At 37.0% G+C, this 16,542-nt stretch overlaps 1 protein-coding gene, 1 long non-coding RNA gene and 1 pseudogene across 2 annotated transcripts in view; all 3 read right to left on the bottom strand.

The window, feature by feature from the left end:
- Positions 1–4,896: 4,896 nt before the first annotated feature.
- LOC107656037 (uncharacterized) lies at positions 4,897–6,937 on the bottom strand. Its single transcript, XR_001630512.1, has 3 exons — positions 6,865–6,937; positions 5,468–5,490; positions 4,897–4,946 (listed from the first exon to the last, which is right to left on the bottom strand). It is a non-coding gene; the product is annotated as an uncharacterized LOC107656037 (long non-coding RNA).
- Positions 6,938–7,068: 131 nt separating this feature from the next.
- On the bottom strand, positions 7,069–14,205 carry LOC107656036 (6-phosphofructo-2-kinase/fructose-2,6-bisphosphatase 2-like; annotated as a pseudogene).
- A 1,076-nt stretch (positions 14,206–15,281) lies between these two features.
- Positions 15,282–16,542, bottom strand: part of LOC107656035 (putative homeodomain transcription factor 1) — a 13,382-nt gene continuing 12,121 nt past the window's right edge. Inside the window, exon 17 of the mRNA XM_016443692.1 lies at positions 15,282–15,899. Within this exon, the coding sequence (XP_016299178.1) occupies positions 15,879–15,899 (21 nt within the window). The 3' untranslated portion in view covers positions 15,282–15,878. The remainder of the gene's footprint in view (positions 15,900–16,542) is intronic.

Genomic DNA, 16,542 nt, shown 5'->3' with positions numbered 1-16,542 from the left:
TTTTTTACGTTTTTCAAGTCTCTTATGCTCATCAAGGCTGTATTTGGCTATTTGATCAAACATACATTAAAAACAGAAAAATTTATATTTAAAATGTTTTCTATTTTAATTAATTTTAAAATTGGTAAAATGTAGGATTCTTTAATGAATAGAAAGTTCCAAAGAGCAGCATTTATTTAAAATGTAAAAGCCTTTATTGTCACATGATCAATTGAATGCATTCTTGCTAAATAAAGTATGAATTTCTTAAAATAAATATGACTGACTTTTGAATGGTAGTGCATGTTTGGATTTACAGCCCGTCTTTAGGTAGAGCCCCTCCTTTTTCCATGTTCACCCCTTCTCTCCTTTCTCTGCCCATAATAATGGACACAGTGTTTTTACGAGAGGACCAAACCAAACCCTATTCACACTGCAGCACTGAGTCGGCACTAAATGGCCTTGTTCAGCTCACTGCTATTAAACAGCTCATAAAAACCTGGCCACACAACTGCTCAAGTCACACAGATGCAACTACACGGCTCCTGATCCCAGCGTGATGCGGTCTGAGACAGCTGGGTTTGCCTATTTGCATGATGGTTAGGCATCTAAAATTACCTGAATTAACCATAACCGCGTCATAATTAAAAATGTACTCACCGTCAGGCCATCCAAAATGTAGATGAGTTTGTGGATTATTGTGATGTTTTTATCAGCTGTTTGGACTCATCGGCACCCATTCACTGCAGAGGATCCATTGGTGAGCGTAATGTTACATTTCTCCAAATCTGTACAGATGAAGAAACAAACTCATGTACATCTTGGATGGCCTAAGGATGAGTACATTTTCAACACGTTTTCATTTTTGGGCCAACTATTCCTTTAAACTTGTGCAGTGGGAGACAAACATCAAACGAGTCACAAACAGTCATACAAGCTTATTTAACCAATCAGAATAGAGAATTCTAGCGAGCCACGCAATAATAATAATTATTAGCGACTTCTCTGAGGTTCGGGTTCTTTCCCACCCTGCTTGCTTTCTCTCTTTTCTTTTTCTTTCTGCCTGACACGCTGTGAGTGAAGGATATCAAATTCCCCTGAAAGCTCTCGGACAGGTGAGCGCTGCTTTGGGTGACCTCGATCTCTCACATTACGGTGCTAAACTGCAACTCCCTGCTGTTCTCGATTACACACGTATGCCTGCACACACACAGGTGTGATCCTTACACATCATTCTGTTTCACTTGTCACTGAGTATCATACATCACTAAAGCCAAGAGTTTTAAATTACACTGCATTATATTTATCAGGGTTCACAAAAATGTCAAAATCCCCGGTAGCCCTTCAGGCAGCCACTCTCAGATTGTGAATTTAACTAGCCTGAATAAAAAAGCCAATTTTTTGACAAAAGCATTGGCTAAACTTCAGCGGAAACACGATCAAAAATGTCTGTGATTGTATATTTTTCCTTCAAATAATAAGTCAAGAGTAGGGGTGCAACAGGGTTGGATGGGTTTTGAGTCACGAATCGAATCATTTTTTGGGTCAGCATCCCCCCCTCCTCTAAAACTAGTAGCATAACTAAACAAGTTCAAACATTATTAAAGAAAAGTAAAAAAAAGAACAAATACACAAATGACAAGCAGTGATAAAGTTACAAATAAAAGAATGTCTAAAATTAGTTTTCAGGAGGGGAGAGCGGGGCACAAAGTAACACTTTTTGACTTTCTCAGTTTGTGTAAATCCACATGGGTTCAGAATATAATTTTTTTATCCACAGTAATTTTACACTTGTCTAGTACAAATATGTCGCTTTGTTTCATAATTACAGTGTATACGTTTTTCTTTATTTACCCCCCAAAAAAAATCACCCTACATTTTATACTATTGAGATCAAACTTAAATGCTTCAAGCTGGAAATATTTTGATCAATAATATTAAATATTTTCACTAACAATATCGCTCCATAGATGCGTTACTGGGAATTTGATATTAGCTTCATTGTGAGCCAATGTAATCTGCACATGTGGTATTGATATAATAATATTAGTTTTATATCGCATTCATCTAAAAGACACATTGAGCAAAACCAGTCCTGCTAGGATCTCGGTGGGTAGTCAGGAAAAGACCAACAAAAGATTCCAGTGTGCTCCTCAAGAAAGAGAGGCCTAATTACCTGTCTGTACCAACCACAAACTCAAAAGACAACAGCAGGGAAAACAAATCAGAAGGAAATTAGTGAAAGAGTAATTGGAGGGAAAGAGAGGAAACATTAATGACAGAATGATGATCTATGTAATCGTCCCTAGATAGGTCAACTGTGGTATTGTGGTCAATCTGGAACACTTGTGCTTAGGTGAAACCTCAAAAAGTTGTCAAGAGCTCTTCAACATGTTCTTACAACAATCAGTGAGAAAGCACCTGCACTTTTCATCTCTTGCTGATCCGTGAAATTTCGACACATTAATTTTGAAGACAGAGTAGAATGATTTGTTGTCAAAATACAATACATTTAGCATCTAAGCAGACAAACAAGAGGAGGAGTAGGCTAGGTTAAAATCCGGTTTTGCACCCATGTATGGGTTGGCATTGTAAACATGGCAGTTTTAGATATTAGAGCATATATCGTCCTCCACCTGCAGGGACTCAGAGGTTAATACTTCTCTTGTGGTTCTCCTCTATCACCATCAGGGTTATGTAACACCAAGAGGGCAGTGTGGGTGTGTTCCAGGTGCAGCCATTCATTTCTGTCAGTCACACTATTATGATATGATAAAGAGGAAGTGCAATGGCCAGGCTGGATATTACTGGCAAATGTTATTTAGGACACTGATAAGACTTTAGTTGTGATACATTTGTTTTAGTATAAATCTTGCAGAATATCTCAAGCTATTATCATGATAAACAAGTTAATTTACTACTAGGCTACTTGAGTATAATGGAACAGTAAACTATAATAAGAATATTTGACCCAAAATTCTTAGTAGCCTACTGACTATTGACTGGTCAATACAGTGTTCCAGTCATCATTTGTTCATATTGTTATTTATTTATTGTTGTGTAGCAACGTTCGTTTGTGGTTTTTTATCTTAGTGGACGGGTGTCTATTATTGACCTCATATTATAGCATTTTAATGTAAATTTGTGTTCTAAATATTTTATTATGTGGTGTAAGTAATAAAGTTTTGGGGGTTTTTGCTACCAACATCTACCACAGTCTCTAGTATCTCATTGTTTGCACATAACGTAACAAGCCCGTGACAAAAACTACTCTTCGCTTTTAAAACAAGAGACTTCATAGCTCGTCTGTTGCTACGAATCTCTCTGAAAAAAAAAAGTGTTTTAGCGCCATCTGGTGGCCGTAATGCCACTGTTTCACCTATTAACATATGAAACCATTCTGACAGAATAAAAATAACACATTAATGTGACTCTGACATAACAGATGTTTAATTGTATTTGGAGAAAGCAATATTTCAAAACATTGCGGACAGTTTTCCAAGGTCTGATAATGAGTCATATATTTTCCATTCTGTGGCATTGCCAAAAGTTCAGTCAGATTGTGGGCAGTTTGTATTGTGCCACCACACTAGCCACTACTTAAAGGCGATGCATGCTTGGCTATCTCAGCTGCAGCTTTGATTGTGGTGAAAACTTCCGTTTTACAAGTGCTGATGATGTTCAAGTCTTGGACACTGATCACAGCAGCACAAGTCTGCAGCATTTTGCTAATTTATTTATAATTTTGTATTATGCATGCAGCATTTAATTCAGAGAGTACATGGAATATTTGCACTTTTAAAAAATAATGTCACACATTTAAAATGAAGTAGTGAGGCAAAACATGATTAAATATGTTTAAAAAAATGGAACGAATTAGTGGACAGATACAGAACTTGAGACATTTTTTCTTTAAACATTCAACCATAAGATAGTCATAGGGCACATTATTTAACTGTTTTATGCAGTGTCATTGGTTGATGACATGCTGTTGATTGAGATGTGAATTGTATTTGAGTAGTGCAGCTCCTCACACACAAATACTTGTAAAGCTAGTAATTCCAGTTTTTTTAACAAACACATAACCAGAGAAAACCTTTCTTGCTTAAAGAGCACAGACTACATTCAAAACCTTAATAAAACAACTATATTTGTAGCATCTCCAGCAGAGACCTGACCTATAAAATACACCTCATTTAAATACGGCAACCTACAAATCCTTGTCATTTTGTCCTGATGCTGCACACAAATACGTTTCTATAAAAATATTACATCACAAGCTTGAACTTTGTACAATATCCCACAGGACTATCATTCTTATTAAGAAAATGTGCAAGACAAAAAAAAAATATTTCATTGTCATTAAAAATGTCTCATTAAGTGCATTCCTTTTAAGCCACAATCTGCACAAACTTACTTGTTATAATATATATACTGTTCCTCTAATCTCTGTCCCACTGATTCCCTGAAAGAAGCTTTTCTTCATTCGGATGACTGACTACAGTCTGTGTTGTAATAGTTATGATTGTGAAAATGCATTGTTGCAAACAACACTGTATTGCAACACAAACTCTGTACTGAGGTTATCATCATTTGCACAACCCACATCGTGTCCAAAGTATAACAGATCACATTCAGTTCATGGAGAGGATCTCCTCTGCTCCGTCTTCAACAAGGCATCATCACTTAAAATAACTGAGCATATTTAAGTTATCAATATACATATATCTCTTGATGATAAATTATAGGATTCATTGTAGTCACAGCAGTGGTGATGTCATGCAAGGGGCTGATGGGAAATGTAGTTCCGTCACCGAAAAAACAAGCAGAAGGTGAGAGTGGGAGAATCTAAAAGCAAAGTTTAATTTTCATGCAGGATTTTGGAAAATCGTCCATCTCATTCAGAAGCGGAAATGGTCATTAGCTTCGTCTGGGCAGTCAAAGTTGATTCCTTCACACAAGGAGTCCTCAAAAAATAGAAGAAAAAAAAACGATCAAGGTAAAGATAAACATAAGGAGAGTATTAGGATCTTTAAGTACCAGAATGCTTCCTTCAGAAACTATCTAGACCACTTCACATGTTTAATTTAAAACAATTCAACTCTTTGAACTCTAAGTGATCACTTATGCTCACAGTATATAAATGATACTTTCACTTGGTGTAACACTTGGTTTCACTTGGCTTTTGAAAGGGTAAATAGGTTTATCTGAAAAGATATAATGTCACAACCCTATGACAACTGGAAAACATGCGTCTACAGAGTTCTGCTTTAGAGCATTTGCATAATTCGGTCACTCATCACAATCAAGCCACAATCTACACATATAAAAACATGTGATTTAAACCTCTAACGTAAATGCAAGATCATCGAGAATCATCATACAATCATCACAACAGCACATGGTTTGTGACATCGCACATACACCGAAAACTACTTTCTAAAAATGCAATGGGGTGAAAAAGCTTTCAAACTCATGGAATACTCACAGATGACTGCCAACCACATGAGACTGTGAAAATAGAGGGAGAAGGATGAAGAGGAGGGGAGGAAGAAAGAGGAGAGACAAATATGGAGAACTGAGGCCCAAGGACAAATTGGCATGTTCAGAGACAGAGTAAAACATGGACATTACTGAAGCACATCACTTTGAAGAGATTTACCCCAAAATATGAAGATTCTGTCATCATTTACTCACCCTCATGTCATTCCAAACCATATGACTTTTGTTCTTCTGCAGAACACAAAAGGAGATTATATGCTGCTAGTATCTATACAATGAAAGCTAATGGTGACCAGGGTCAGCTTGATCTGTGCATATTTCTCTCCTGATTCAGACAAGACAACTTTCTAAGTGGAAATGCAATATTATTATTTTTTAAAGCCAGTAGAGAGCAGATAGGAAAGCATTGGGTGGAGAGAGGGGGCGGGATCGGCAAAGGACCTCGAGACAGAGCTCAGTTGCGTTATATGTCAGCGCATTAACCACAAGGCTATCTGTGTCAACAAGAGAATGCAATATTATTGATACAGGACTTGTATTTTAGCTGGAAGTTAAAAAAAATCTTGATGGATTTGTTCATTAAAACATGCAGCTTTTTGTTACACACAACATTAATTGATAGACTGGAGCCGTGTAGATTATTGTGATGTTTTTATCAGCTGTTTGGACTCTCATGCTGACGGCACCCATTCACTGGAAAGGATCCATTGGTGAGCAAGTGATGTAATGCTAAATTTGACCAAATCAGTTCTGATGAAGAAACAAACTCAGTCATGTACATCTTGGATGAGCAAATCTTCAAGTTAATTGGGTGAACTATTCCAAATTTTACTAACCATTTTTGGTCACCATTCACATTCATTGTATGGAAAAGAGCAGATATGTTTTTCCTTTTATGTTCCATAGAAGGAAGTACATCATGCAACTTTGAAACAACCATGAGGTTGAGTAAATGATGACACAATTTTAATTTTGGGGTGCACATGAAACAAACTGGCAACGAGAAAATAATTCACTGATTTTGATCTGGTATTATAGAGAAAAAATACTTAATAGAAAGTCTAAAAGAGAAGGAAAACAATTAGATGTTGTTGTTATAAAGGTAAGTAAGATAATGCCAATTAGTTAGCTGGTAAGTTATGATTATTGTATGATCTGTGGTGAGCACCCATACAGAACAACAAAAAAGAATCCCAACCTGAACAAAGAGTTAGCAAAGAACATGCGCCGAGAAAAAAAAAAAGAATGAGACTGCCAAACTGAAATCACTCATGCAGTTAGCACAATCAGTGCTGGGTGTGACAATCAGGGGTGATTCAGAACACCAGGGTGAGGGTGGGTTAGTGTCAGGACATCACTGGGTCAATCGAGTCTGACACTAACTTGGCTTTGCTGAAGCAGCAGCGCCCCGTCTGGCGAGTCGGGGATGTGCAGGGTGGTGGGGGAGGGGGTGAGGTTAGCAAAGATCATGCACTTACAAAAGAAAAAAAAAAAAGAACGAGACTGCCAAACTGAACTCACTCATGCAGTTAGCACAATCGTTACTGGGTGTGACATTCAGGGGTGATTCAGAACACCAGGGTGAGGGGTGGGTTAGTGTGTACAACACCGGGTAAGTCGAGTCCATTTAATGTTACAGGGCTTTAGGTTCTGACACTAACTTGGCTTTGCTGAAGCAGCAGCGCCCCGTGGTGCATCAGGGTGGTGGGGGAGGGGGTGAGGGGCAGCCAGGGCCAGTTGCCAGCGCTGTAGAGGCGGGGCCGCTTAACCTGGTCATGACTGGAGAGGGGGGTGTAACTATTCCGCCTTAGCAGAGGGGCGGAGTCTCGTCTGACTTTCCCCTGGTTTGAGATGGGAGAGACTGACTGGGTTAAAACAGAGACTGCCTACACACATAGCTCATCTTTAGAGAACTTTAGCATACATCTCAATAGCAAACAAGACACTTCAGTCTTCAATCTCCACCAAACAATCAAGTGACATGCTAGCTGCAGGTATTCCCAAAGATAATCCATATTTATCCATATACAGACTAAAAAGTATAATAAATCACTCCAGGTTAACATTACAAAACATCAAACATATCAATGCAGTGATGAAACACACATCACTAAAACACAATGTCGTTTAATGGAGCGTTCAACCCACGGATAAGCATAACTCACAACACAAACCCACAGTTACAATACAACACAGGCTGCTGGCACATCATAGCTATAATACACACACACACACACACACATATACACTTGCGTTTGTGGTTTACGTGGACTCTCCATATGCGTAATGGTTTTTATACTGTACAAACTGTATTTTCTATCGCCCTACACCTAAACCTTACAGAAAACTACTGGCAATTTTTGAATTTCAAAATGTTTTTTATGTTTTTTTAAGCCTTTTGTTTTACGGGGACACAGGAAGTGTCCTCATAAACCATGTTTATGTTGTAGTACCCATGTCATTATACACATTTGTGTCCTCATAAACCATATATACCAGTACACACACACACACACACACACACACACACCTGTATTTCACAAATGTACAATTATTATTCGCAGTCAACAACATTTAGAGGGGAGCGCTGAACCTCACTCTGATGAGGTGAATAAGCACAAGAGGAAGAAGATTTATGTTTAATCAAACCTTTTGATTGACAGTTTGATTAAACCACAGAGAACATAGCTTAAAGGAATGTTATGGGTTAACAAGTTAAGCTGTTACCACAGACAAAACTTTTGACCCGTTATTGAGTTAAAAATAACCACAATTACATTTACAGCAATGCACTTAGAATCAGTGTTATTTTAGTAATATTTGTATGCCATTATAATATCACTAATATTTTGAATTAGCTTTTTTAGTTTTAGTTTGAGTAAGTTTGCTATGCTTTATAATAGTTAATATATGTTTATATATATAATATACATTTTAGGTACCAATAACGGCACTGCTTAGAATGAAAGTCGATTGGGCAAGTCATACAAGAAGGTTTAAAAGCACAGATGTGCAACTTGTATTGTGGTTAAAGCACTTACATCAGTTTGTCTGTACAAACATGTTATTTGAGCTGTAAAGTTGCCTAAATTGCCAGTAGATGTGAAACTATTGTTCCAAGTGGAAGAATTTCTGGTTACACATTCTGATTCTGAGTTTTTCTTTCCCTGATAACCAAATGTGAAAGTTACTGTCTTTCCAGATTTGCAGTATTGAAGTAAGTGATTCTATTAAGCTAGTGCCATATTGTCAAGTATAGTGTGCATGTAACATTATGCAGTGTCCCCATTGTAATAAAATGTACTTTTTTATTCTATTTTGTTAATAAGGTTAGTCAAAATTATTTTCTGTGGTAACTGACAGCATGTCACAAATGCTGGTGATAGAGCTTAAGTTGTACTGAACCCAAAAAGCTGCTTTAACCAGGGAGTTCTCTGAGAAAAAACAACAAGCATCACAGACACCAACATGCAGTGATGAAATTGCAATTCCAGATCAAAATAAAAGCTATAAGATACCAAAAGGAAAACATAGCATGCTTTCAAAAACATTGCTGAAAAAAGACACAAATCTAAGAGATAAATGTGGCACCAATTATTTTAAAATGAATATTTAATGTTCTCCATTAATATTTCATACTGCAAGAGAGAACACCAGAGACAGATGTGGACTCACCAGTGGTCGGTCCCGATGTGTATTCACTGCCTCCACATTCAGATAAAACATCTCCACTTTGCAGCCTAAAACATGAACCAGAATGATCTGTGAGCAGAAGTTTGGGGATGAACAAAAGTGAGGAAACAACTGTCCAACACACCATAAGCAACCGGAGTGAGCTTCATGACAGTATGAAGAGGACATTTCAAATAGGGCAGATCATCTATGAAAGAAAAGAAAAATAATATAAATAGGTTTCAGTTGACAGTCTTAAACGTTACTGTGATGCAGTGATCATTATTGTTACTTATTCTGCTCAGTTATCAGTATAACTGTCTGATAAAAATGAGGTATGAGATTTTTGTGAGAATGATTAGCTAGAATGGGTGAAAAGCAATCAGTATTTTTTATTGATCTTTTTTTTTTTTTATAAATCGAAGAATATTAAAGAAACAATACTACATGAAAATACATTGCTAAATATATAATGCATTTTATAATATTATAATATAGATAATTACTGCATTATTATTGCATTAAATTGATCAAAAGTCACAATTTATGACATTTTTAAAAACTTTTTTCACATTAATTATTTATTTATTTATTTTCATTGAAAATATCAGAAGGGTAAGCAAAAATCTCATGGTCAGCAGGAAAAAGAACTTGTTTTTAGTCATTTTCATAAGTGAAAATGCATCTTGCCTCCACTCTTGTCCAAGAAATAGGCTAGAAGGCAGCGCATAACTGCCTGGTGGCAGATGACTAGTACATTGCCTTGTCTCTCAAGCTCCATAATCACAGGCTCTAGTCGCTGAACCAGGTCCTGATACGACTGCGAGAAAAGAGAGCCTTTTAAAATAGTTAGACCAGAAACCAACAAAAACCAAACAACCTACTCAACTATAGAGAGTGAGAAGGGACATACTTTGAAGAACTGCAACAAAGAGATACGTTCATGACGTGCTGTACCTCTCCTCCCGGGTATCTGTAGTGGTATTTATCCTGATCCCTTAAAGCAAACTCTTCTGGGAATGTGTTCTGGATAATTTCGTAGGTCATCTCTTCACATACACCCTGTGTCAGAGCAATATACACTGATGAATGTACACACAGTATAATACATATAAACTGCATGTAATCTCAGATGGGATCTTGGCATACTAACAGCATCTATCTCATTGAGGATTTTCCACTGTTCATACGGAACTCCCAGCTCTTCAGCCGTCTGGATGGTTCTTCTTAACTGGCTGGTCCAAACCTTCAAGTCAGACAGCTTATGCTCCTCAATGAACTCACGCAGGGCGCTCGCAAACTACTCGCAAGGGATATGTACTTCGCTTACAAAACATATGTACATTCAGATACGCTATCATGTGTCTATTTTCTAAACATTCTTACTTGTCATATTCATCAGGATCTAGTGGCTGGTAAGTGACTTTATAACATTCTATGCGTTTCAGGAAATCATCCATGACTCGCTCTCTGTGTGTCTCTGGATAGTCTGGACTTGAAACCTTGACATCCTGAAGATATAAGAGCACATAGGAGACAACTGTTGAGAAGACCATAAAAACCTATACTGGTATGTTGCTGTACTTTATTATACCATTAGTTTAAAGGAAATGCAAACCAAACATCACAACATACCAGGATGTTAGCTGCAATAACCTCTGGATCATCACATACTGACTCCACAAAAAACACCTGTAAAAGTAAACACACAGAAATAGGAAAATGGTGACCACACGTCACTTTTACAAAAAGATAACTCATCATATAATGGAAGTTATACCTTGTATGCATTCTCCTGTATAAAATCTAATATAAGATCCCGCCTCTCCCGAGTTGTGTTTGTAGCATCAAATACCTTAAAAGGACAAAAACAGATTATAACAAATATAAAGAAGGAAGTCTTGAACCTTATCAACATTCTTAAACCCTATTAAATTTAAGTAAATAAGTAAATAATTGATGTGAACAGAGAAAAGGTAAATCCTTACAGCTATTTGTCCACCTTCCTCATTAAGGTAAGTCTTTACATCTTCCAGGGCCACCAAGGCACACTGTCTATTTGTGAAAATGAAAAAATGCAACAATAGACATGTACCTAATTCAAATAAATTCAGTTCACAGGAAAAACATGAACTGTCCTGTTAGAAGTGCATTAATGTAACCTTGAGGAAATGTGTTGAAATATCCTTGGGTCTAACTGGCTTTCTTTAATTACATTTGTTTCTTGGTTTACTGACAACATGTACTTTTCTATCATTATTAACATTGTAAAAATATCTAAACTGATCTTTTCTACACAGGACACTGTGTGAAAGTGAGCAGCTTGGACATTCTGCAAAACATCTCCTTTCATGTTCTACGGAAGAAACAATGTCATAAGGTTTGGAAAGACATAAGGGTGAGTCATGATGACAAAATGGTCATGCCATTAAAATCCAACAAAGATATAATCCTACTTTCGTATCTTCATGGCTTCCTCATTGTCATGTCTGAAGAAGTCATAAGACTTGTAGGCTTTAACTGCTTCCCTCCGATACACCCCCAGGTTAAACACTGCATGATAAACCAAAAAACAAGAAATTATGGTTATTCCTCACATACTTGATCAGTTTTAGCACTAGTGTAATGCATCAAGATGACATCACTCTGCAAGTAAAGATGGAACAGTTAAATTCCTAGTGTGTAAGGAACCTCTGACTTCAGTTACAGTGATTACTTGCATTGTGGGTCATGATGTACTTAAGAGAGTTTGAGTTTCAGTGTGTTGGTTGCCTACACATTTAAATAATGCAAGTTCAAATTTAGCCTCTTGATAGACCATAATGCCAAAATGGTCAGCTGAGAGCTAAATGAAGCATTTAAAATTGAAGACAGATGCTATTTATAGTCAGTGTCATTTGATATGATGCAACTGTCTAAATTCAACTGCCCACTCACCCTTTGTTGGAACTCCTATCCAGTTGAGGTAGCGTGTGAGTTTCTTTGACATATACGTCTTGCCTCTGGCAGGGAGGCCGATCATGACAATCATGGTGGGGGAGTTTGTCATGTAAGACGCCCATGCTGTGGTCAGACAGACACAGAAAAACAGACAGACGGTATCAACAGCACAACATGAGCTGGAGGAAGTTACAATCTATAGTACTAACAATTATAATCTGCCAAATGTAAATTTCACATATGGGACACCAACAGATACTTGTGGTTTATGGTACTTTCAACAAATGTACTAAAAAATAGGACCTGAAACCCTGAGGCTGTTGACACCTTGCTTACACTGAGGCAAACTCTTTGCTATTACTCCAGTCTTCAGTGTCACATGGTCCTTCAGAAATCATTCTAATATCTAGTTTGGTGCTCAAGAAACATTTCTTATCATTAGCTATGTTTCCATCCAAAGATGTGAATTTAACTTGTGCGCAAAACTGGAATATCGCATAAAACATATGTTGAAAATCGAAAGATAAAAAAGGTGACAGTTTTTTTTCCAGGATTCTTTGATGAATATTAAGATCAAAAGAAAAACAATTATTTTAAATATAATATATTGTAACATTATGAATGTCTTTACTATCACTTTTGATTAATTTTTTGTCCTTTATGAATAAAAATGTATATATTTTTTCTTTCTTTTAAAAAAATCTTTTGAACAGTGGCGTATAACATATTAACCAGTCTAATTTAATTTAAGCATGGCATTTCTTTATAGACTATTTATAAAACAGTATGGTATCTATTTAGTTATTCTTCCAATATCTAGGAATGTGTTTACAAGTACAAATATTACTTTTGTAAAATTACAAATGAATGCCACATGCAACATGCAAATGACATTTTTTTTTAAATAATAAAAATATTAGGCATTAAGAAAACATTGCCTCAGGTGAGCAATTTGATAATGACTGAAAAAAAAAAAAAAACTAGAATAAACCCTAAACAAATGTGCCTTTACCTTGATCTGCAATTTGAAACCAGCATACCAGACAATGCATATCTAAATAAAGGGAAGTGCTGTAGGTTTATTTCGAATCTAGACTGACAGTGAACTTCTGTGTAGCAGCCTCGGTGACAGCTGACATTATAAGAAGGGCAACTGTGATATGACTCAGGGTCGTCGTTAAACTTCACTGGGTCAGGAACAAAACTGTTATGTGGGAAACAATCTTATCAGCAGAAAAGTACCCCCCACACCTCTCTAACAGCCATGAAAACCGACTGCCATAACCAGCTGACCACCTTAGGCTGGTTTAAATAGGGATTCCTAACAGCTTCTTGATCTGTGAGATGTGAAAATGTGTGTACTTACAGCATTTCTTCTCCTGGCCTCTGGGCTCTAATTTCTTGGCTTCAGCAGAACTGGTTGGACCAGCCTCCTGCTGCACCCATGCAGACATACTGAATCTGACAGACTTAATCACTCTCTCACTCACTCTTCCTGCTGTAAAAACATAGTGCACCTGCAGGGAGAAAGACACAATACGCAGACTATGTCACTGGAAACAACGTTATTGGTTTATTACAAATAACTAACGACAATTAAAACATTTTCTCCATACAATATGCTCTATTCAGTGACAATGCAGCTTCTATTCTTGCCAAATCGTCGTTTTTCTTAATCACCCGCAGCGCAGTAACAAATAATGTCGCGCTACGTCATAACAGAGAAGAGGATGCTGAGGATACCATGTTACGTCATACCCGTAAACAGCAATCAGTCACTGATGGTCTATCATAGAATGAATAGATTAAAAGAACACATTGAAGCACCATGACTATTAACGAGATACGTAAAGCGTGAGACCTTACGGTTTCCTAATCGTTGTCTCTTGAACCTCAGGGGTCCGTATTTCATTCCGTACCCACCGGCCCAACCGGCAGGTGTAATGTCTTTGCGCAGGGTGCTGTTGCCTCAGCCGGTTTTGCACTTGATGACCTTCCATGGCAACTAGCGCCAAGCGCGCGAGTGAAGGTGTGTCTCTACGTCACTATTTACTTACCGTAATCCATGCAAAAGAATGACATCGCGTTCGTCACCAAACATTACAGCGTACTAGTCAGTGGTGGGGAGTTTGAATCATCTCAGTGACTCGACTCTTTTGAATCAACCATTCATTCCATTCACGAAAGGATTTTAGTTTTTTTTATGTTCATTTTTTTTATTTTTATTTTTTTAACAAGATCAAAATACATGTATATGACAAACACTATACATGATATAAACAATAAACATTATACATGAAATAAACAATTTCACACTAGAGGGGCTGTATACAAATACAAATTTATATTAAATATTAAAGCGTTTACAAACTTTCACCGTTTTAATTGCTTTTTGTTTCATAGAAAATCGTATAGTATCAATATAATGCTCCATTTCCTTCCTAAAAAAAAAAAAAAAAATTTTTTTTTGCATGAGAACTTACATTTGTGAATATGAAATTTTGCATGTAAAAAAATAAGTTATCATGTAAACGTGACTGTGCTTTTCTTTGCTGTTCTCCAATATACAAAATAATACATCTTTCCATAGCAAAACAAAATGATTATCTGATCACAAAATGACACTGATGTACTCTGCAGAGGTGAACTGTGGCAAGGGGGTCCTTTAGAGTGACAGCTGCCCCTGATATTCCCTGATTTTATTACATTTTATTGAATGTCTGACGGTGTTGACAAAAAGTGGGGACGCAACTTTAAAATCTTATGAAACATGCATGTGTCATTAAAAAAACAACCTTGCTTTGATAGGAGATATTATTAAGTGTTGCTTTTGATAAAACAAGCTCTTTTTTCATCATTAAAAAAAAACATTTTTATCCATTTTATTGCATATGAATGATTGAACCCTTCTCTGTGGACACACTGTTTTAGATGTAGTGAGAGGACATTAAGAAACACAGATTTGGTATAATGATGAGAAAATTAAATTGAAGGTGATAATTGTGTTAAATACATTCTATTATTAATCCCTCATGACATTTAAAATTGAAAATATTTTTATTTTTTAAAGCTAATAGCAGTTACCCTTGCTGGGCCTGTTTTGTCCCACTTCTCAAGAATGACTGATTTGTGAAAACTCCTCCCACCCCAAACTCAAATATTTGGTTAAGGATTGACGAGTACAGAAGTTTCTTATAGAAAGCTTTGTTTATTGTAATACAATGCCAGTAAAAAGTGCTCACTCCAAGAGCTTCAGTGTGCAAGTTTTTCAGTACCCTTTTCTAAAAACTCAAAACTTTAATTCCATCACCCATCCAGCAGTTGACATATCCATGTCTCATACATACAGTAGCTTATCTAAAAGTACTGTTAAATGCAATTATTCACAAGGTACATAGTGGTACTGTTTTAAGTGGTTGCTTCCAGACCAGATAATAAACGTGCAGAGTATACATTTATGAAAAACAGTGGTCACTGGTTGGAATATAACAGCAAGCTGTTAAGTAGTTACAGTAAGCAAGTGCATCAAGAAAACCTACTGCAGCATGGGTGTGCTTCACAGTTCTACAATTCAAATCTCAATGAGGAAATCTCAATGACAAAGTTGAGCTGAACACAGCTTTGCTCGGACTGACCGAAGGCACAGGGTAGGGAGGAAAGGTCATATAAGTTTGGTCAGTAGATTTGCAGTTTTTAAAATATAACTTGGTCATCTGGTGGGTTGTGCACACTTAAGAGTCTCTCTGGACCAAGTGTTAAGACGCTGGCAGTGTAAAGGAATCACATCAAGGTTTGATCTTCCAGAGCTGTTAAAAAAAAACATACAATGGATATTGTTAGTTAAAGTGGTCATATGATGCGATTTCAAGTTTTCCTTTCTCTTTGGAGTGTTACAAGCTGATTGTGCATAGATAAGATCCCTGAAGTTGCAAAGACTAAAGTCTCAAAACCAAAGAGATATTCTTTATCAAAGATAAGCCTCTGCCACGCCTACCTAAAACGGCTCGTTCTAACACGCCCCCACATATCTACGTCACTATTTGGAAATATTTGCGCAATGCCGCCCAAATGTGCACGCAAAGAAAGAAGGCGTGGTTTCAGTAACCGCAGTTAGTGTTGAAGCAGCCATGTCAGGGAGACGCTGTGTGTTTCTAGGCGAAAGCAAAAGCACTTTTTTTGGCCTTCCGAAAGTAGATGCATTTAGGAATCTTTAAGATTACTTACAACAGAACAGCAATGCATTTTATGGACAACCGTTTCGTGAACCTAGGAGAGGAGGTAATTCTGACGTTGCTATGACAATCTGGCGCTTCTGAATCAGCTACTGTTTTGTTATTAGTTTAAGTATTTGCTATTGACTGTTCAAATGCGGAGTTTTGCTCATCGTGTGTGTGTGTGCGCGCGCATGTGTGAGAGAGAGAGAGAGAGAGAGAGACAGGGTCACATCAC

The sequence above is a fragment of the Sinocyclocheilus anshuiensis genome, unplaced genomic scaffold (assembly GCF_001515605.1).
Source record: "Sinocyclocheilus anshuiensis isolate Anshui unplaced genomic scaffold, SAMN03320099.WGS_v1.1 scaffold51, whole genome shotgun sequence".
NCBI lineage: Eukaryota > Metazoa > Chordata > Actinopteri > Cypriniformes > Cyprinidae > Sinocyclocheilus > Sinocyclocheilus anshuiensis.
The sequence above is the reverse complement of the archived record's forward strand: the minus strand, read 5'-3'. Positions and strand labels throughout refer to the sequence as shown.